Below are 22,306 nucleotides of genomic sequence, written 5' to 3' on the forward strand. Positions count from 1 at the left end.
ATCTTTTCTGGGATGGCAGTGTCAACTGAAATATTCAAGACTCCAGGCAGCTGAGGGTGATGGAATGAGAAGGGTCTTAGTTTATTTTAAATGTTAGAATGTTTTGTGGGCGCTCCTCACCTCATGGGCTCCACTTTGGCTTTGCACAATTGATGCCAGTTTATGCAATTTTCATTTGTCACTTATATCAGGAGGAACACAAAGAAATGAAAATGGAGAGAGATGTAAAAAGGGCTGCAGAGGTAAAATTACTCTCAAAGTGCATCCATGATTGATGTCTTAGTGGGGAATGATAATGGAAGAAGCAGCTCCTGAGAAAGGGACAGCCCTTGATGTTCCAGTGCTGTCTATCTGAGTACTGCTCATTGCTGAGGACACTGGACAGTGCAATTAACAATAAGTCCATCAATAAGCCACAAAATAATGGTGAACCCTTCAGCATTATTGGCTCGTGTATTTTTTCTGTATTTAAAACAGTAGAGTCATACAGATTGGAAACAGACCCTTCAGTCCACCCGGTCCATGCTGACCATGTTCCCAAACCAAATTAGTCCCACCTGCTGCACTTGGCCCATATCCTTCCAAACATTTTTTAATCATGAACTTATCCAAATATCTTTTAAACGTTGCAACTGTGTCCACATCCACCACTTCCTCTGGAAGTTCATTCCACTCACAAACCACTCTCCTTGTAAAAAATAAATTGCCCCTCATGTCTTTTTAAAATCTTTTTCCTCTCAACTTAAACGTATGCCCACCCTAGAGAAAGGGCACCTGCCATTCACCTTATCTCTACCCCTCATGATTTTATGGACCTCGATAAGGTCACCCTTCAACCTCAATGAAAGAAGTCCCAGCCTCTCCTTATAGCTCAAACCTTCCAATCCCAGCAACAGTCTGGTAAATCTTTTCTGAACCAGCTCCAGCTTAATAATATCCTTCCTGTAACTGGGTGACTGGAACTGGACACTGTACTCCAGAAGAGGCCTCAACTGTACAACCTCAACCTGACGAGAGAGAGAGACTTGTATGAAATTACATTGTGATTTCATTTCCTCTGCATACTGTTACTAATTCACTGGTTAACATGTTTGTGTTAAAATGCTGTCTATTTATTTAATGCACTTGTTATCTCCAAACAGCTTAATTTTATGCAAAAAATAGCAAACCAGAATCAACATACTGCGTTAATCACGGGTTAACAATATTGTTTAACTGTGTTAGAAAGTGCAGATGTGAATTTAACAGAAAAGCTGATATGGTAACTGATGTGATTAAAAATAGCACATGGAGCAAATTAAATCCCCTTGCACCATTATTAGTAGATGGAAAAGCAATAGCTCCCAGAATTTCTATTTAATTTGACTGACTTGGTTGCATTTGAAAGCTAACAGCGATGAGATAAAATTTCCATCACAGCTGTCATTATTTCCTGTACACCTTTTCATAAAGATTTTACCTTTCCTCTCTTGATGTTAATTCCCTGCTGGAATATTAATTCATAGGTGAAGGGTATACTCCAGGAGTTTGTCAAAGTGATCATTGTTCTTCCTGTGGATGTCTTGGGCATGGGAAGCTGAAAGCATCTCAGCCTCGTCCTTGGTCAGCATCTGAGTAAAGAAACTACCTCTGACGTCTGCCCTATATCTATCACTCCTCAATTTAAAGCTATGTCCCCTTGTGCTAGCCATCACCATCCGAGGAAAAAGGATCTCTCTATCCACCCTATCTAATCCTCTGGTTATCTTATGTCTCAATTAAGTCACCTCTCAACCTTCTTCTCTCCAACAAAATCAGCCTCCAGTCCCTCAGCCTTTCCTTGTAAGACCTTCCCTCCATTTCAGGCAACATTCCTAATAAATCTCTGAACCCTTTCCAAAACTTCCACATACTTCCTATAGTGCAGTGACCAGAACTGTATGCAATACTCCAAGTTCGGCCGCACTAGAGTTTTGTACAGCTGCAGCATGACCTCATGGTTCCAAAACTCAATCCCTCTACTAATAGAAGCTAACACACCATATACCTTTTAACAACCCTATCTACCTGGGTTGCAACTTTCATGGACACAAATCTCTCTGCTCATCCACACTACTAAGAATCTGACCATTAGCCCAGTACTCTGTATTCCCATTGCTCCTTTCAAAGTGAATCACCTCACACTTTTCCGCATTAAACTACGTTTGCCACTCCTCAGCCCAGCTCTGTAGCATATCTATGTCCCTCTGTAACCTACAACATCCTTCTGCACTATCCACAACTCTACGGACCTTCATGTCATCTGCAAATTTACTAACCCATCCTTCTATGCCCTCAACCAGGTCGTTTATAAAAATCACAAACCGTAGTGGACGCAAAACAGATCTTTGTGGTACACCACTAGTAATTGAACTCTAAGGTGAACGTTTTCCCATCAACCACCACCCTCTGTCTTCTTTCAGCTAGCCAATTTCTGATCCAACCTGCTAAATCACCCTCAATCCCATACCTCCATATTTTGGCAATAGCCTACCATGGGAAACTTTATCAATGCCTTACTGGAATCCATGTACACCAGATCAACCACTTTATCCTCATTCACCTGTTTGGTCATCTTTTCAAAGAACTCCATAAGGTTTGTGAGGCACAACATACCCTTCACAAAACCATGTTGACTATCCCTAATCAACTTATTCCTTTCTAGATGATTATAATTCCTATCTCTTAAAACCTTTTCCAACACCTTACCCACAACCAAGGTAAAACTCACAGGTCTATAATTACCAGGGTTGACTCTACTCTCCTTCTTGAACAAGGGAACAACATTTGCTATTCTCTAATCTTCCGGCACTATTCCTGTAGACAATGACAACATAAGGATCAAAGCCAAATGCTCGGCAATCTCCTCCCTGCATTCCCAGAAAATCAGAGAATAAATCTCATCTGGCCTAGGGTATTTATCTATTTGTACACTTTCCAGAATTGCTGACACCTCCCCCTTGTGAACCTCAATCCCATCCAGTCTAGTAGCCCATATCTCAGTATTCTCTTTGACAACATTGTCTTTTTGTAGTGTGAATACTGATGCAAAATATTCATTTTGCACTTCCCTGTCTCCTCTGACTCCATGCACATCTTTCCACTACTATCCTTGATTGGCACTAATCTTACTCTAGTCAGTCTTTTATTCCTGCTATACCTATAGAAAGCCTTAGGGTTTGCTTTGATCCTATCCACCAACGACGTCTCATGTCCCCTCCGGCTTTTCTTAAATATTTTTCTTTAGGTCTTTTCTGGCTAACCTGTAACTCATGAGCACCCTTACTGAGCCTTCACATCTCATCCTAACATAAGCCTTCTTCTTCTTCCTCTTGTCAAGAAATTCAACTTCCTTAGTAAACCACATCTCCCATGCTCCAGAACTTCCTCCCTGTCTGACAGGTACATACTTATCAAGGGTATGCAGTAGCTGCTTCTTGAATAAGCTCCTCATTTCAATTGTGTCCATCCCCTGCAGTTTCCTTCTGCAACCTGTGCATCCTAAATCTTGCCTAATTGCATCATAATTGCCTTTCCCCCAGGTGTAACTCTTGCCCAGTGGTATACACCTATCCCTTTCTATCACTAAAGTAAACATAACCGAGTTGTGGCCGCCATTATCAAAGCGCTCACCTACCTCCACATCTAACACCTGGCCGGGTTCATTACCCAGTAACAAATCTAATGTGGCCTCGCCCCTTGTTGGCCTGTCTACATACTGTGTCAGGAAACCCTCCTGCACACATTGGACAAAAACTGATCCATCTAAAGTACTTGAACTACAGTATTCTCAGTCAATATTTGGAAAGTTTAAAGGCCCCCATAACAACTAGCCTGTCACTCTTGCTCCTATCGAGAATCATCTTTGCTATCCTTTCCCTCTGGAACTACCCAGAAGTCTATATAAAACTCCCAACAGGGTGACCTTGCCTTTCCTGTTTCTAACCTCAGGCCATACGACCTCAGTAAATTAGTCCTCAAACGTCCTTTCTGCCACTGTAATACTGTCTCTGACTAACAATACCACCCCCCCCCCCCCCCCCCCCCGCCCTTTTAACATCTTCTCTGTTCTTACTGAAACATCAAAATCCCGGAACCTGCAACAACTATTCCTATCCCTGCTCTACCCATGTCCCTGAAAAGGCCATAATGTCAAAATCCCAGGTACCAACCCATACTTCCAGTTCACCACCTTATTCCGGGTGCCCTTGGCATTGACGTACGCACATTTCAAACTGACTTCTTGCTTGCTGGTACCCTCTTGCGACCTTGAAACCTCACTACTCTCTACCACCTGTACACTCAAACTGCAACTTGGGTTCCCAATCCCCTGCTGGATTAGTTTAAACCAACCCAGAGAGCATTAGCAAATTTCACCTCCTGGATATTGGTACCCTCTGGTTCAGGTGAAGACCGTCCTGTTTTTAGAGATCCCACTTACCCAAGAAAGAGCCCAAATTATCCCGGAATCTAAGACCATCCCTCCTGCACCATCCCTGTAACAACATGTTCACTTCCTCTGCCTCCCTATTCCTTGCCTCACTTGCACATGGCACAGGCAACAAACCAGAGATAACAACTGTTTATCCAAGCTCTAAGCTTCCATCGTAACTCCTTAAATTTCTGCCTTAAATCCCCATCCCTTTTCCTACCAATGTTGTTAGTACCAATGTGGACCATGACTTCATGTTGCCCCCCACCTCCCCACTTCCCCTTAAGGATCCCGAAAACACGATCAGAGACACCTCGGACCCTGGCACCTGGGTAGCAACGCATCAACTGTGAGTCACTCTCATTCCCACAGAAGCTCCTATCTGTCCCCTTAACTATGAAGTTCCTAATGACTTATGCTGTGCTCCTCTTTCCCCCTTCCCTTCTGAGTAACAGGGACAGACTCTGTGCCAGAGACCCATGCCCCATTGCTTACCCCTGGTAAGTAATTCCCCCCCTAAAAGTATCCAAAGCGGTATAATTGCTATTGAGGGGAACAGCCACAAGGGGATGTGGGAAAGATTGGAGAGTTGGACTAATGGGTTAGCACAAACTGATGGACTGAATGGCCATCTCCTGTGCTTTATGATTCTAATAAGGTGAATACTAAAGTGCCTTCAAGGACAATGTTGAGGCTGCGTTGCAACACTTGGAGGCATGGTTGCAATGTATAAAGTTTTATTTCACAGTATGAGTGTTCAATCAGGCATCACTTCTAGTTGTGTGAGAGTTTTTAACCTGCATTTTGTTTTGTATTCGTGTTGAATACTGTCGTCGTACAGTCAAACTGTTGTATTGTGTAACATGGTCTTCAAATTCTCCATCCACTCTTCATTCCTATTCAATGAAAGGTAGCACAGTCAATTGTCAATCAGTGTGAATGCTTTTGGGGAGACTGAGATTGAGCTGTATGAATCTGTATTAATACATTTATTGCTGGCAACCAAATAGCATATACAGACTGAGATTACAAAATAATTCTTTTGGGGCTAAGCAGACTATTGAATTAAACGTACTGCGAGTTCTATTTACAACTAGTAGTTCTGAGATGCAGATTGGTCAGTGGTTAACAATATGGAGTCACGGTTCCTGCTGAATAATATGGCCTTTTTGATACAGATTTGGCTGAATGAATATCTCACACTGCAAATGCTGTTGCGGAAGGAGTTTAACACACAGTGCTAAGAGCCGATGGTCTGTGATGGCAATTTGGCAACCCTCCTCTCTTAACTGCAGTGCTTGTGGAGCTGTACATGAATGCGAGAGCTTAAATACTGGGGGGAAAACAAATGCAAAATAAAAAGAAGACTCTGACAATTTTCATTTTGGTATTTTAAGTGATGTGTATTTGAATGTCGTGGATGCATCAAAAGAGAAATGCATGAGCACAGAAACAGGCTCATGTGGTGCACAAACACCCAGCAAGGACCAGCTTGGCTGAATAGCCTGTTCCTACAGTCTAAATTCTACATTATATGTAACAAGTGATGTTTGCATATTAAAAACGCCAGTCTGCTGAACTAATTGGCACATTTCACCAATCGAATTAATTAATGCTCCGAGTAAGACAATCCTTCATTCACCCATCTTGTTTGGGTTGGGAAATGGACGGTAACTGAGTGGCGTCATACATTCCAAGCATTGTTGGCCAGTTATCTTTCCCAACCCCCTGCCAAGATTTCCAGGATAATTATTAATCTGCTGATGCTCCATTCTGCCTAACCGCCTCTTTGGAAGACACATCCAATTAGTCCCACTCCCCTACTCTTCTTTAGACCTTCTTTTATTTTTGATTTATATGCATTCAATTGCCTTTTGACAACCCAGAATGGCAACACCATAAGAGGGATAGAGTACCAACTGAGAGGCTAGCAACATCATGAGCAAAGCAGACTAATTTGAGGTGCCTATTAATGAAGCCACAGCTAACTCTCCTTTAAAAAGAGAAATCCCATCTGGGAAAATAATTTGCCAACAGGAATGTTTAGTCTGTACCACATGTGTGTGGCATGTGCAATCTGACTCACCATGTCTATCAATGTGTCTATGGGTGAGATAATCAAAATGGAAGGAAATGTTCTTTAGGAACAGCTACTTCTTTTTTAAAAAAAGGGACTGAATTTGAATCAGAAATTCCATCAGGGTTGCCAGAAGGATTATCAGGCATTGTTCACAGTCTATCCTGAATAGAATGGACTTTTAAATTAAAAAAAATGATACCTCTCTGTTAAGATGTTGCCATGTTGTGGAGGTGATGGCCTTGTGGTGTTATCACTAGACTGTTATTCTGGAAACTCAGCCAACGTTCTGAGGACCCGGGTTCGGATCTTGCCAGACATGGAAGTTGAACTCGATAAGAAAATAAAAGCCCATCTGCCTCACTAATGCCCATCCCGGAGGGAAATCTGCCATCAGATTCCATCTGACACCAGCCCCTCAGCAATATGGTTGACTCTCAACTGCCCTATGAAATGGCCTAACAAGCCACTCATTTGTATCAATTGCTATAATGTCTCAACAAAGTGAACTATAGTGATTCAAGAAGGCAGCTCACCAGTTACTCAAGGGCAACTAGGGATGGGCAATGGCATTCATGCCCCGTGAATGAAAAACAAAAGACAACTAAACCTTTGGAAATTCTAAATCGGACTTCTTCAAGATGGAACTAGCGTTATTTCGCACACCTCAGGACTGATCAGTTTGCATTCAAAAGTTTACCAAAGTTCTTTCTGTGTAACTTGCAGAGTGCTATACTGCGAATGGTGCTGACTATAGAGGCTGCCAGAATCGAACCTCGCATCAGGGGGGAAAGCCCTGTTTGTATTGGAACGAAACCTTCCAGCACCCTTATAACACCCTCAAGTATCCCAATGGAGAAGGCGGCCTTGGGAATCACAACTATTGCAGGTAACAAATGGACTATGTTAACCCTTTCCCCTTTCGTATGCGGAGGTTTCTAAATCGGAGTGGTTTCCTACGGCAGTGGGAGCTAAGGGTCAGGAAGTGCCCATTTTGCTGCTCACACTTTTACTAATTAGATTATGGCTGATATGTACAGAGGAACCTCAATTATCTGAAGGACACAGGTGGGGAGTATTTATGGGGTTCATCAAATTCCGGTAATTGAATGCCAGATAATGTAGTTTCGCTTGCGATCTTGCCGGATAATCTGACATTCGGATAATCAAATGCCGGATAATCGAGGTTCTTCTGTACCTTAATTCCTATTTATCCACCTTAATTCCTGCCCTTTAATAGCGACTGTGAATTTTGTAATGGGCAAGTCGTTCCTGGTCTCCTCCAAAGTCTGTAGCTGATTAGCCCAGTATCCATCACTGAACACATTCATTTTCTTCACCACTGACATAACATACAGCAGGGTAAAGCACACATATACAAGAGACACTGCAGCACTTTGCCAAGGCTTCCTTTATAGCACCTTCCAAATCTGTGATCCTACCACCCAGAAGGAGGAGGACAGCAGAATAATTCCCCTACTGAATACCCAATGCCTGTCCACTATCTACAAAGCACAAGTCAGGAGTGTGGTGGAATACTCCCAATTTGCTGGATGAGCTCCAAGACGTTTGACACCACCCAGGGCAAAGCAGCCCATTTGATTGGCACCGCCTCCACAAAGATCCACTCTCTCCACCACCAACACTCAGTAACAGTGTGTACCATTTACAAGGTGCACTGCAGAAATTCATCCTTAGCACCTTCCAAACCAATGACCATGACCATCTCAACAGACAAAGGCTGTGTCTTCATGGGAAAACAATCACCTCCAATTTCCCTGCAAGCCACTCACTATCCTGACTTGGAAATATATCACTGTTCCTTCGCTGTCGTTGGGTAAAAATCCTGGAAATCCCACTTAGCAGCACTGTGGGTCTATCTACAGCACATGGACTGCAGTGGTAAAGAAGGCTGCTCACCACCACCTTAAGGGCAACTAGAGGCAGGTAATAAATGCTGGTCTATTTCAATGATGCCTACGTCCGACGAGTGAATAAAACAGCACCGTCTACAAAGTCCCTTCCAGGCCAAAATTATCCTAACTTGGAACCATGTTGCTGACCCTTCATTGCCACTGGGTCTAAAAGGTTCCTAGCAGCATTGTGGGCGTCCTGATACTGCATGGTTTGCAATAATTTAAGAGGGTAGCTCACCACCACCTTCTCAAAGACTACCTAACCAACATCACCATTGTTCCATCAAAGATAAATGTTCTCAGCAAAACTCTGTCAGTCTCAGTTTTAAATGTCCATTTGATCCCAGTCTTAACAGCTCTTTAAAAGAACAGGATTCCAGATTCCCACTCCCTGAAGTATTTCCTGTTGTTGCTGGTAAAATGGTGATTTGCTAGCTCCAGATGAATAAGTGGTTAAAAAAAAATGCACTAAGTGCTGACAGATGCCAGAAGTCTAAAATAATTAAGAAAAATGCTGAAATATATGAACATGTGAATTATGAGCAGGAGTTAGGCCATTTGGCCCCTTGAGTCTGCTCTGTCATTCAATGAGATCATGGCTGACCTGATGGTGGCTTCAACTTTCAATTCTAATTTCCTGCCTACCCTCTATACTCTTTGAATTTCTTGTCATTCAGGAATCTCTGTATCTCAGGTCTTAAAAATATTCAATGACCCTGCGCCCACTATTTTCTGCAGAAGAGAATTCCAAACTAATGTTTGGTACAACTGCAGCAAAAAAAATTTATTCGGTTTGAAATAATGCACCATTTCTCTTTCAGATTACTTGCTGTACCTGCATCCTAACTTCTTGTGACTTTTGTGCAAGAACTATCAAATCCCTCTGCAACTCAGAGCTCTGCAATCTCTCTCCATTGAAATAGTATACCACTTTACTGCTCTTCCTGCCAAAGTGGACAGATTCACTCAACCTCAAATCCACATTCCAGCCTAACCCTGATAACCTTTCACTCCCTCCTTATCAAGAATCCATTTGCCTCTGCCGAAAAATATTGAAGGATTCTGTTTCCACCCCCTTGCCATGAAGAGAGTTCTGAGGAAGGGTCACTGGGCCCGAAACGTTAACTCTGATTTCTCTCCACAGGTGCTGAGTTTTTCCAGCAATTTCAGTTTTTGTTTTGGACATTTTGCCACATGCACTACACTTGTAATTTATTTTCCCCTAATCCCTTAAAGTTGAATTGAATTGAATTTATTGTTATGTGTACCAAGATACAGTGAAAAGCTTTGTCTTGCGAGCAATACAGGAGATCACAGAGTTAAGTAGCATAGATAGTATATATTAGGTAAACAGGGGCAAAAACAAAAACACAGGTAAAGGCGAATGTTAAGAGTTTGTGAGTCCATTCAGTATTCTAACAACAGTAGGGTAGAAACTGTTTCAAAAATGGCTGGTGCATGTGTTCAGGCTTCTGTCCCTTCTCCTGATGGTAGAGGTTGTAGAAAAACATTGCCAGGATGGGATGGATCTTTGAGAATGCTGGTGGAACTTTCCTTGACAGTGGGCCTGGTAGATGGATTCTGTAGATGGGAGTTGGCCTTTGTGATTGTCCGGGCTGAGTTCGCCACTCTCTGTACCTGTCTCCGATCTTTAATAGTACAGTTACCATACCAGGTAGTGATACATCCAGACAGAATGCTCCCAATGGCGTACCTATAAAAGTTGGCAAGGGTATTCATCGTCATGCCAAATTTCCTCAGATGTCTGAGGAAGAAGTGATGTTGTTAGGCCTTTGTAACCACTGCATCCACATGAAGAGTCCAAGAAAGCTTGTTGTGGATGACCATTCCCAGGAGTTGACACTCTCCAATTGTTCCACCTCTGTGCTGTTAATGTGTAGAGGGACATGAATAACATCCTGCCGTAGATCAATAATGAGTTCCTTGGTTTTGCCGGCATTGGGAGCTAGGTTGTTTTCAGTGCACGATTTTTCCAGAAATATCTGCATTCCTTTGCAAGCTTCCTGGTTCTTATGTTCTTAAGTCCGCATCAAAACTTACAGTCATACGTATCTTTGTGTTACCAGAGCATTTAGCAACCAAATATTCAGCTGCTTCATCCAAGGCATTGATATAAATTGTAAATAGTTATGGCCCTAGCACTGATCCCTGTGACACTCTACTAATTACAGCCTGCCAAATTGAAAGTTACCCATTTTCTCTGCTTCCTGTTGGCTAACTAATCCTCTCTCCTTGCTAATACGTTACCCACTATATTAGGAGCCTTTTTTTGAAGTAAACATTTGATGTGGAACCTTTCCCAATGCCTTTTGGATATCCAAGTACACTACATCTACAAGTCGTCCTTTATCAATATTACTTGTCACTTGCTCAAAGAAAGTCCAATAAGGCAAGTTTCCTCTTCACAAAACCATGTTGACGTTGTCTGATTTAAGATTTTCAAAGATGATAGATGTTAGGCCCATTGGCTCACACTGCGTTGGTTTCTGTCTTCCTCCTTGCTTGAATAGAAGAGTTTTATTCACCATTTACCGATCCTTTCTAGAAGCCTCATGAATTATAGTCAATATATCTACTGTCTCAGCAAATTTGGAGAAGATTTGTAGTTCAGTTTGAGGTTCTGGAAGTAGGTTTGCTCACTGAGCTGGAAGGTTTGTTTTCAGACATCTTGACACCATACTAGGTGACATCGTCAGTGAGCCTCCAGTGAAGCATGGGTGTTATGGCCCACTTTCTATTTATTTGTTTAGGTTTCTTTGGGTTGGTGATGTCATTTCCTGTATTGATGTCATTTCCTCTTCTTTTCTCAGAGGGTGTTAGATGGGATCCCAATTGATGTGTTTGTTGATAGAATTCTATGTGCCATGAATGGAATTGGAATGTCATGAAATACTCCTGCGTGTCTCTCTTTGGCTTGTCCCAGAATGGATGTGTTGTCCCAGTCAAAGGATGAGCCAAACAGAGCCACACATGAGAATTTCTGCTGAAGTTAAATAGGGGTGCATTCAGTTAGCAGACCCTCCTAGTGCCTCCAACAGAATGTGCTTTATCCAACCTGGGACTATTTGATGCTGACAACCAAGTGTTTGCAAAAGAAAGAGATTGCTCACAGAAATACTTCCCATCAATTAGATCAACATAAAATGTGTTTAAAAATGCCTAAATTCTACATTCAGTCTTGGTAGCTAATGCCGATAGATTGTCTTTCTTTTTCCCCCTGTGATTGTAATAGCTTGGGAATATTGATGAGACAATAAATTATGCACAGACTGGAGCTTTTGAAATCAATGAAGCATTGGACTTGCTCAAAGGGGTACATCAAAACCGAGGGAATAATAAGCATTTCTAACACAATAATCTTAGGAGAACTGCTCATTAAATAGAGATCAATTAACCAATAATGCTGACTATCAGAAAGTGCATTCAATATAGATTATTAAGCAAAAGTCTTATTCCTTACTGTTCTCTGGACTAAAGTATATTTATGGTGCTTCACTTTGTTGCAGAAATTATACTGAGTTCTCAAATCTTTGGGTGTGACAATTAGTACCAATATAATAATGAGACTCAGCACAAAAACAATTCCCTATCATTCACCTTTTCAAAATGACATAAAGATCTTCCTAGCTAATGAATTACATCTTAAGTAGTGTTGTCACTAAAAATAGTGTGCACAAATGCGGTCTCACGCATGGAAAATAGAATAAACGGGAACTAACCTTGCCTTTAGTGGTTTCACTTGATGGATGGTTACTAGGGGAGCTCTCTTGCTCTTTGATAAAGGGCTGAGGAAGCTCTTATACCCACCTGAGGGCAGACTGAGTCTCTACTCAATCCTTAATTGAAATGATGGCGCCTGCAGTAACACACTGTAATGCCGTGAAGGCAGAAATTGCTGGGAATACAAAATGGCCTGGTAGCATTTGTGTAGAGAGCAATAGAAATAATTGCCATGGTTTTTGGATGGCACCACTGAAAAGGTTAATTGCTGAGCAATGCCCAGGACCCAGTGAATGCTCTGTGGAGTGTTAATTGGCTGAAGGTAGGCTATCTGACCTCTCCTGTCTCAGAGATATGTCAGTCAGTCTGATTGATTGGCAGCTCTGTGGACTCTCTAGGAGCAGTCGCCATTACTGGGGCAACACCATGTATCACTGGATAAGGTTGTAAGATTCCAAGACATAGTTAAGTCCAGGGAATTCTTGGTGGGGCCAGGGGATGAGGCAGCGATGGGAGGAGGAGGAAGAGGGATTGTGGTTGGGTGGAGCTGGGTGAGGGCTTGTGAAGTTGGGACACAATGTGTGGCACAGGCCTTGGTTGAAAATGTAATTGGCTCCTCAGTGATGCTAAGGGCACCTCACCTTTCTCCTCCTCCTATAAAATCAGGGCTAGTTTGGGACAGGGGGTGAAGAGCATCTGTAGAGTCTACCCAGCCCTTTTGGACTGCTCCAAACACTACCTGCCAACCTGTAAGAGGGGCACTGCATAATGCTGGGCAACGTTTCAGGTCAGTGACATTCCAAACTAGGTAACTAGTAGAAACCTCATCATTTTGCAGCAGGTTGAAAGGGAGGGCAGAGTTGGAATAAAGGAGAGTCTGGGATACAGTGAAAAAGGAGAAATTAAGTGATCAAGGGGTTTGTGGTGCAAGGTCAAAGGGAATGGGGATTGGAACATGAGAACATATGAAATAGGAGCTGGAGTAGACCATTTGGCACCTCAAGCCTGACATACCCATTCTATCAGATCATGGCTGATCTTTTGGAGCGCCACGGTGGCTCAGTGGTTAGCACTGCTGCCTCACAGCGCCAGGGACCTGGGTTCAATTCCTGCCTCGGGCGACTGTCTGTGTGGAGTTTGCACGTTCTCCCAGTGTCTGCATGGGTTTCCTCCGGGTGCTCTGGTTTCCTCCCACAGTCCAAAGATGTGCAGGTTGGGTGAATTGGCCATGCTAAATTGCCTGTGGTGTTAGGTTCATTAATCAGAGGGGAATGGGTCTGGGTGGGTTGCTTTTTGGAGGGTCGGTGTGGACTTGTTGGGCCGAAGGACCTGTTTCCACACCGTAGGTAATCTAATCTTCCCCAGGCCTCAACTTCTCTTTTGTATCAGCCGACACCATTCCCTAGGGTAAAGAATTCCAACTAATCATTACCCTCTGCATGAAGAAATACCTTCACATCTCAGTTTCAAATGAGTGCCTCCTTATTCTGGAGCTACGCCCCAGACTCAGAGACTCCCCCACTAGTGGAAATATCTGCCCTGTCAAGTCTCCTTAGAACCTTGCATGTTCTAATAAGAGACCCCCCCCCCCTCAATCTTGTCAACTCGGATGAATAAAGGCCTAACCTGTTTAGCTGTTCTTGGTAAGTCAACAACTTCATCCCAAGGATCAGTCCAGTAAATCTCTTGTGGGTGGCCTCCAATACCAGTATATCCTTTTCTAAACACATTGAGGTTGAGAAGATGTTTTGGCTAGTGGGAGAGTCCCAAACTAGTTACAGGACAAGGGAACATTCATTTGAAACTGAAGTGTGAATGTATTTCTCTGTCCAAAGCGTAGTAAATGTCTGGAATCCTGTACCCCACGAAGTTATGGAGGCTAGATCACTGAATACATTTATAGAGCAGGTAGATTATTTTCTGAAATACCAGGGAGCTGGGGTGTATGATGCACTGGAACGAAAGAGGATTCAAACTGTAGGGCAGATCAACCATAATCATTTTGAATGTAGGGGCAGGCTTGAGGGACTGAATGGCCTGCTCCCACACGAACACCATAGATATAAGCCAACAGCAACCTGCAGGTTGGAACACTCAAAATTGTAAGGAAGCTTCCAAAAGCCATCTCTGTGAGGAATAGCTGAGCTGAAGATAGTGGTTTAATATAGACATCACCTCCCCAAGATTTGCCAGGGGAAGGCGATGCTACGTTAATCAAACGTGTTGAACTGTACAGGACCACAGAGCTGGCGAGGGTCAACAATATAATTATAGTATGAAGACACCTATAATTTGTACCATGCACCATTACATTGGTAATAGTATCGAGAGTGGATGCAAGCAGTGTGGATTGTCTCAGTAGGCCTTGAATACACAGCTCAGAAGTGGTTATGTTGTTGGCAAAAAGTTGTCAGTCTTTTATCTGCCAATTAACAGATGGTCTGGTAATTGTTACGTTGCTGCTTGTGAGAACTTGATATGCGCAAATTGGCTGTCATACTCCCTACATTCAACAGTGCCTACACTTCAACAGCATTTCCTTGGCTTTGAAATGTCCAGTGGTCATGATAAACGCTGCGTAAGTGAGCGTTTTTTGTAAATCTTACTCAGAAACAAAAAATTGGTTTAATGCAAAACTAGCGTTTATAACTGGCTTCACAGGTCAGTGTAATGTTGAAAATGCATGCCACTTCAACATAGCAGTTCTGTTTTTCTCTCTCTCTTTTTATCTGTTTACCTGACCACCAACCCCACTGTCTACCTAGACGTTGCAGGTCGAAGGAATCACTATGCAAAGAGTATTACTGCGTACATGTTAGTCATTGATGTAAGAGATGTTCAGATATACATCTTCCCAACATTTTATTACATTGAATAATCAAATCAAACATGGACTTTCCAGCAGCACCCAATGTGATCCATCTTTAAACATGTGCAATCTACCTAAAGTCTCGCATTGACTTTTTTTCCCAATGAAACTACTCAGCATGTCTCTAGGTATTCTATAGATGCACCATAGAAAGTATTCTATCTGGATGAATCATGGCTTAGTATGGCAATTAGATTAGATTAGATTCCCTACAGTATGGAAACATGACCCTCGGCCCAACAAGTCCACACCGACCCTCCGCAGAGTAACTCAGCCAAATCCATTTCCCTATATTTACCCCTGACTAATGCACCTAACACTAGGTGCAATTTAGCATGGCCAATTCACCGAACTTGCACATCTTTGGATTGTGGAAGGAAACCGGAGCACCAGGAGGAAACCCATGCAGCCACAGGGAGAATGTGCAAACTCCACACAAATAGTTATAGAGTCATAGAAATGTACAGCACAGACACAGACTCTTTGGTCCAACTCATCCATACCTACCAGATATCTCAACCCAATCTAGTCCCACCTGCCAGCACCCGGCCCATATTCCTCCAAACCCTTCCTATTCATATACCCAACTAGATGCCTCTTAAATGTTGCAACTGTACCAGCCTTCACCACTTCCTCTGGCAGCTCATTCCATACACGTAACACCCTCTGAGTGAAAAAGTTGCCTCTTAGGTCTCTTTTATATCTTTCCCCTCTCACCCTAAACCAATGCCCTCTAGTTCTGGACTCCCCCACCCCAGGGAAAAGACTTTGTCTATTTCTCCTATCCATGCCTCTCATGATTTTATAAACCTTTATAAAGTAACCCCTCAGCCTCCAACGCTCTAGGGAAAATAGCCCTAGCCTATTCAACCTCTCCCTATAGCTCAAATCCTCCAACCCTGGCAACATCCTTGTAAATATTTTCTGAACCCTTTCAAGTTTCGTAACATCTTTCCGATAGGAAGGAGATCCACAACATGACCTCCCAACTGTTGTACTCAATACTCTGACCAATAAAGGAAAGCATACCAAATGATCTCTTCACTATCCAATCTACCTGCGACTCCACTTTCAAGGAGCTATGATCCAGCACTCCAGGTCTCTTGCCAGAGATGGGAATCAAACCCGGATCCTTGGCTCTGCCAGGAAACTACAGAGAGTTGTGAACACAGCCAGTCCATCACACAAGCCAACCTTCCATCCATTGACTCCATCCAAACTCCTCACTGCCTCGGGATGGCTGTCAACATCATCCAAAACCCTTCCCACCCCATTATAATCTCTTCCACCCTCTTCCATCGGACAGACGCTTAAACAAGTGTACCAACAGATTCAAGAACACCTTTTTTCCCACTGTAATTAGACTTCTGAATGGATCTCTCAAATTTTAAACGTTGATCTCACTGTTTGTGCGCCTTCTCTGCAGCTGTAACATTGTCTTCCTCACTCTGTTCTATTACCCTAATGCATTTTGTATGGTATGATCTGCCTGTATTGCATATAAGACAAAACTTTTCTCTGTACCAAAGTATGTATGACAATAATAAATCAAATGAAATCAAAAAGCTAGGCTCTTGGCATTGCTTGATGTGTTTGGTGTAAAACAAATTACCAAGGAACAACTGTGTGCCTATTATTATTCATACATTTTTGCATTTATTAATTTATGAGAGGCACTGTTGCTTCACCATCTGAATAACAACAATAGCATCCCTTCCAATGTTTATAATTACGCAATACCAAGTTATAGTCCAGCAGATTTATTTAGAAGCACTAGCTTTCAAGGCGCTGCATCTTAACCACCTGACAAAGGAGCAGTGCTCCGAAAGCTAGTGCTTCCAAATAAACCTGTTGGGCTATAACCTGGTGTTGTGTGATTTTTAACTTTGCCCACCCCCAGTCCAACACCAGCACCTCCACATCATCCCTTCCAATGTTAGCATAACAGACAATGACCACAACATGGTGCTAATCATGTATTGAAACACCTTTGAAATGGTTTGTTAAGTCGTTGTATTTGATCCACTTAAATTGTTGTCCAATTTAGATGCTGGATATTTTTCTGATGTTTTTGAAGTAGTGAGTTTGTTCTTGAGTACCTTAGGATTGCTATGGTGCCACTGTTCTCAACATAATGAATAATCTTACATTAATTGACAAGAGGGAAATTAAATTTATGGAGTGAGTTTTAATGCTGTGGAATGCAATGTCTAAAAGGGTAATGGAAAGAAATTGAATATTAATTTTTCAAATTGGATTAGTACTTTTTGGGCAATATTTCTGGGCTACAGGAAGGAGCAGGAAAAGAAAGGATTGATAGATTGAATACGTGGCTAGAGAGTGGGTGCTGGACGGAGGATGTCACATGTTTGAGGAATGGGGAGTGTCCGGGAGCAGACTGGTTATTTACAAGCTGCAGAGGGTTAGACCATCCCAGGATTGGATGGTATACTCACAAGGATATACACTAGTGCTGCTGAGGTGTCAGGGAATGAGAACCTGGGTGGGGGCAACACAAATTTGAAGGAAGTAATGTTGGTAGCAGGAAGTCGGGAAGATGCTAGGGAGACTGGAATGGGAGAGATGGAGCTGAACATCGGGTATGCTTTGAAAGTGGAATAATACCAAAAAGATGATGTTAAGGGGATCCCAGCTGAATGCATACAATGTCTGCAACAAGGTAGATGATCTAAAAGCACAAACAAAGAGAAATGGTTCGAATTAGAAATAGAATTAAGTTTATTATCACATGTACTCAAGAAATACAGGAGTGCAGTGAAAAGTTTAGAACATTGACCCTCATGGCATCATCTTAGGTACAAAATACCTAGGTACAGATCTTAGATGTAAAATAGAGAAATAAAGAAATTTATGAAAGAAATACAGTGATTTATAGTATAAGTTACAAAATAAGGAATAAATTTGAAAGGATAAAGATTACAGTCAGATAAACAGATAAAAGATAAAAGTTACATTGCAGTAGCTCAGTGCAGGGGACTTTCTCTCAACATCTGACTGGGCTCACAAACCACTGACTGCCTGCGTCTGTCCCCAGTCCCACAATGATCTAATTGCCATTAAAAATAACATGGCTGCATGGTGACCAGGGTTGGGAACTGAATATTCAAGGATATTTCATGTTTAGGAAGGACAGACATGAGGAAAACGCAGTGGAGTTGCACTGATTTATAAGTTTTGGTCAGTACATTACGAAGGGAGGATCTCAGATTGAAGGAACACTATGTAGAATCTATTTGGATGAAGATAAGAAACAACAAGGGACAACAGACCTGAGGTGGAGTTATTTATAGGCACTTAATAGTAGTGATAGTGTTGGGCATGATAATCAAGAGATGAGGGAAGCATAGAACATGAGGAAACACAGTTATCATGGATGACTTCAACCTCAACATAGACTGAGTCAGCCAATTGAATACTAAAGCTATGATGGTGAAGTTTCAGAAGTATGTTGGGGATGGTTTTCTAGAGTAAGAATTTAAGGAGCTTAAAAATGTGTTGCTGGAAAAGCGCAGCAGGTCAGGCTTATGCCCGAAACATCGATTCTCCTTTTCCTTTGATGCTGCCTGACCTGCTGCGCTTTTCCAGCAACACATTTTTAAGCTCTGATCTCCAGCATCTGCAGTCCTCACTTTCTCCTAAGAATTTAAGGAGCCAACTACAGGATTTGCTACTTTAAATTCAGTATTATGTAATGAAAAAGGGCTCATTAACACTTTGAGTCATAGAGTCATAGAGATGTATAGCATGGAAAAAAACCTTTTGGTCCAACTTGTCCATACCAATCAGATATCCTAAATTAATCTGCCAGCACTTGGCCCATATCCCTCTAAACTGTTCCTATTCATATACCCATCTAGATGTCTTTTAAGTGTTATAATTGTACCAATCTCTGGCAGCTCATTCTGTACATGCACCACCTTCTGTGTGAAAAAGTTGCACCTTAGGTCTCTTTTAATTCACTCCCCTCTCACCCTAAACATATGCCCTCTAGTTCTGGACTCCCCAAACCAGGGGAAAGACCTTGTCTGTTTACCCTATCCATGCTCCTCAACCTTTAGCGATGAGTGACTACAATATACAACAGAATTTTACATTTCATTTGAAAGTCAGATAGTTCATTCTGAAGCAAAGTTGTTAAATTTGCATGAGGGAAATTATGAAGACTCCAATTTGCAGAGATGGACTGGGAAAATACATTAAAAGGCATGACTATAAATAGGCAATGAACTATTGCATAATTTACAGAAACTGTGTATTTGTTAAAGATGCAAAAACTGAAAAGAGGTCAGTCAACTGAGGTCAGCTAACAAAACAAGTTCAGGTTTGCATAAGATTAAAAGAAAAAGCCTGTAAATTTATTCACTTGTTGAAAATGGGCAGAAGTAGCAATAATTCTGAGGATTGGGAAGTTTATAGATTATACCTCCCAGTTACCTAAAGTAAACTCCATCTGCCATTCCTTGGCCCATTGGTCCACCTGATCCCTTTGGTCCCATTGTAGTGTGAGATAACCTTCTTTGCTGTCCATTACACGACCTATTTTGGTTTCATCTGCAAACTTATTAACCGTGCCGTACCTACAAAAGCACCTAATGACTACCGCCCAGTGGATCTGACCTCAACAATAATGAAGTGCTTTGAGATGCTGGTCATGGCCCACATCAACTCCAGTTTCCCAGCCTGCCCTTAATCCCCTACAATTTGCCTACCAGCATAACAGGTCCACACTGGATGCCATATTCCTAGCCCTGTATTCATCCCTGGAACACCTGGACAATAAGGACACCTACATCAGACTCCTGCTCATTGCCTACAGCTCCACCTACAACACTAGTAATCCCCCCCACCCAAGATTGATTTCAAACTCTGTAAGCTTGGTCTTGGCTCCGCCCTCTGCATTTGGATCCTCAGCTTCCTGACCCACGGACTGCAATCAGTGAAGATAGACAACAGCACCTTCTCCACAATAACACTCAACACTGGAGCCCCCAAGAATGTGTCCTCAGTCCTCTACTGTACTCCCTGTATACCCACGACTTTGTTGCCAATTTCTGAAAGAACGCCCTCTGTAGGTTCACTGACAGAACCACGATAGTAGGACAGATATCTAACAATGACGAGTTCAAATACAGAAGGGAGATAGAGGGCTCAGTGACGTGGTGCAATGAGAACAACCTCTCTCTCAATGTCAGCAAAACTAAAAAAAACTGATCATTGACTTCAGAAAGAAAATGTGAGGACACACTCCCATCTACATCAATGGAGCTGAGGTGGAGAGGGTGGACAGCATCAAGTTCCTCAAAGTGACAATAACAGACAACCTTTCCTGGACTTGCGACAGTCAAAAAGGCGCAACGATGTCTCTTCTTCCTCAGGTAGCTCAGGAAATTTAGCATGTCCATAAAGACCCTCACCAACTTCTACAGATGCACAATTGAGAGCATATGGTCCAGGTGCATAATGGCCTGGTACAGTGACTGCTCTGTTCAGGACCGTAACAAACTACAGAAGGCAGTGTGCACAGCCCAGACCATCACAGGAGCCAACCTTCTATCCATGAACTCCATTTATGCAGCTTGCTGCCACAAAAAGGCTGTCAACATCATCAAAGACCCCTCTCTCCATGGTAATGATCTTACACAACCTCTTCCCTCAGGCAGAAGCCTGAACACACTCACCAAAAGGTTCAGGGACAGCTTCCTCCCAGCTGTTATTAGACTTTTGAATGGACTGTCTAGCCTCAAATAATTCTGACCTTGCTAATGTTGATTTCTCTTGTACACCCTTTGCAATGTTATCTGTATGCCTCTGTCTAAATCTTTACGTATGTACATGCTTGCTTACTATGATCTGCCTGTATTGCTTGTAAACAAAGCTTTTCACTTTGCAAGCGACAGTCAATCAAACAATCAACCCTATATTCACATTCCAATCATCTTTATAAATGATGAAAAACAGTGGACCCAGCACTGATCCTTGTGGCATACAGCTGGTCTGAAAAGCAATTTTCTGCCACCACTCTCTGTCTCCTATCTTCAAGCCAATTTTGCATCCAATTAGCTAGCTCCTCCTGGATCCAACCATTCTAATCAGGCTGCATTTTAGTAAGGCAAACCAGGGCAAGACATATACAGTTAAAGGTAGGGCCTGGAGGAGTGTTGCCAATCAAAGAGACCGAGGGGTGCAGGTGCATAGTTCCTTGAAAGTGGACTCACAGGTAGACAGGGTGGTGAAGAACATGTTTGGCACACTTGCCTTCATTGGTCAGAACATAGAGTATAGGGGTTGGGATGTCATGTTGCAGCTCGTTAGAAAAATTAAAGACCATGGGATAGGAAGTGATGTACTGACACAGATTAATGACTGGCCAACACACAGAAAACAGACAGTAGGAGAAGATGGGTTGTTATCATATTGGTGGAACTATATTGCAAGGATCAATACTTGGGTCCTAGCTATTGACAATATATGTCAAGGATTTGGAGATGGGCACCATGTAACTTTTCCAAATTTATTAATGATACAAAACTGAGTTGAAATGTGTATTGTGAGGAAGATGTAAACTGGCTTCAGAAGCACTTGGGTGGGTTTAGTGAATGGGTAAGAGCATAGCAGATGGAATATAATGTGAAAAAATGTTTGGTTACCCCCTTTGGTAGGAGAAACAGATGTGAAGATTATTTCTTAAATGGTAGGAGGTTGAAAAGTGTACAGGTCATAGATGCCCTTGCAACGAAGACTCACCAAACTTGTTCCTGGGATGTTAGGACTGTCCAACGTGGAAAGGTTGTACAAACTGCAATCTCTATGCTGTACATCTCTATGACTCTATGACTCGAGAGTTTCAAAGAATGAGAGGTGATTCATTGAAACTTGCAAAACACTTCAAAGGATAGTTCGGTTAGATGCAGGTAAATCATTAAGGACCAAGGCGAAGAGAAATGTTTTACTTGGAGCATTGTGAACACTTGAAATTCCCCACCACAGACGGCTGGGGAAGCTCAGTTTTTGAGTTTACAGGTTGATAGATTTCTGATTCCCAGTGGTAAACAGAGTTACGGGGATGCAGTGGGAAAAAAGACATTGAAATATTCAATCAGCCATGTTTGTAATGAATGGTGGTGCAGGCTCGATGGATGAATGTTGCTATGTGTCTAATCCTCAATCTCTGATAGGTCACTGAAGTTCAGCCAAGGCGTATGCCTGAAGGTTACATAAGAAAGGCTTCAGCA

At 42.4% G+C, this 22,306-nt stretch overlaps 1 protein-coding gene across 1 annotated transcript in view; it reads left to right on the forward strand.

The window, feature by feature from the left end:
• kremen1 (kringle containing transmembrane protein 1) overlaps window positions 1–22,306 on the forward strand; it is a 180,133-nt gene that overhangs the window by 34,913 nt on the left and 122,914 nt on the right. The window contains exon 2 of the mRNA XM_072587279.1: window positions 7,254–7,416. Coding sequence (XP_072443380.1) covers window positions 7,254–7,416 — 163 coding nt within the window. The remainder of the gene's footprint in view (window positions 1–7,253; window positions 7,417–22,306) is intronic.

The sequence above is a fragment of the Chiloscyllium punctatum genome, chromosome 17 (genome assembly GCF_047496795.1).
Source record: "Chiloscyllium punctatum isolate Juve2018m chromosome 17, sChiPun1.3, whole genome shotgun sequence".
Taxonomy (NCBI): Eukaryota; Metazoa; Chordata; class Chondrichthyes; order Orectolobiformes; family Hemiscylliidae; genus Chiloscyllium; species Chiloscyllium punctatum.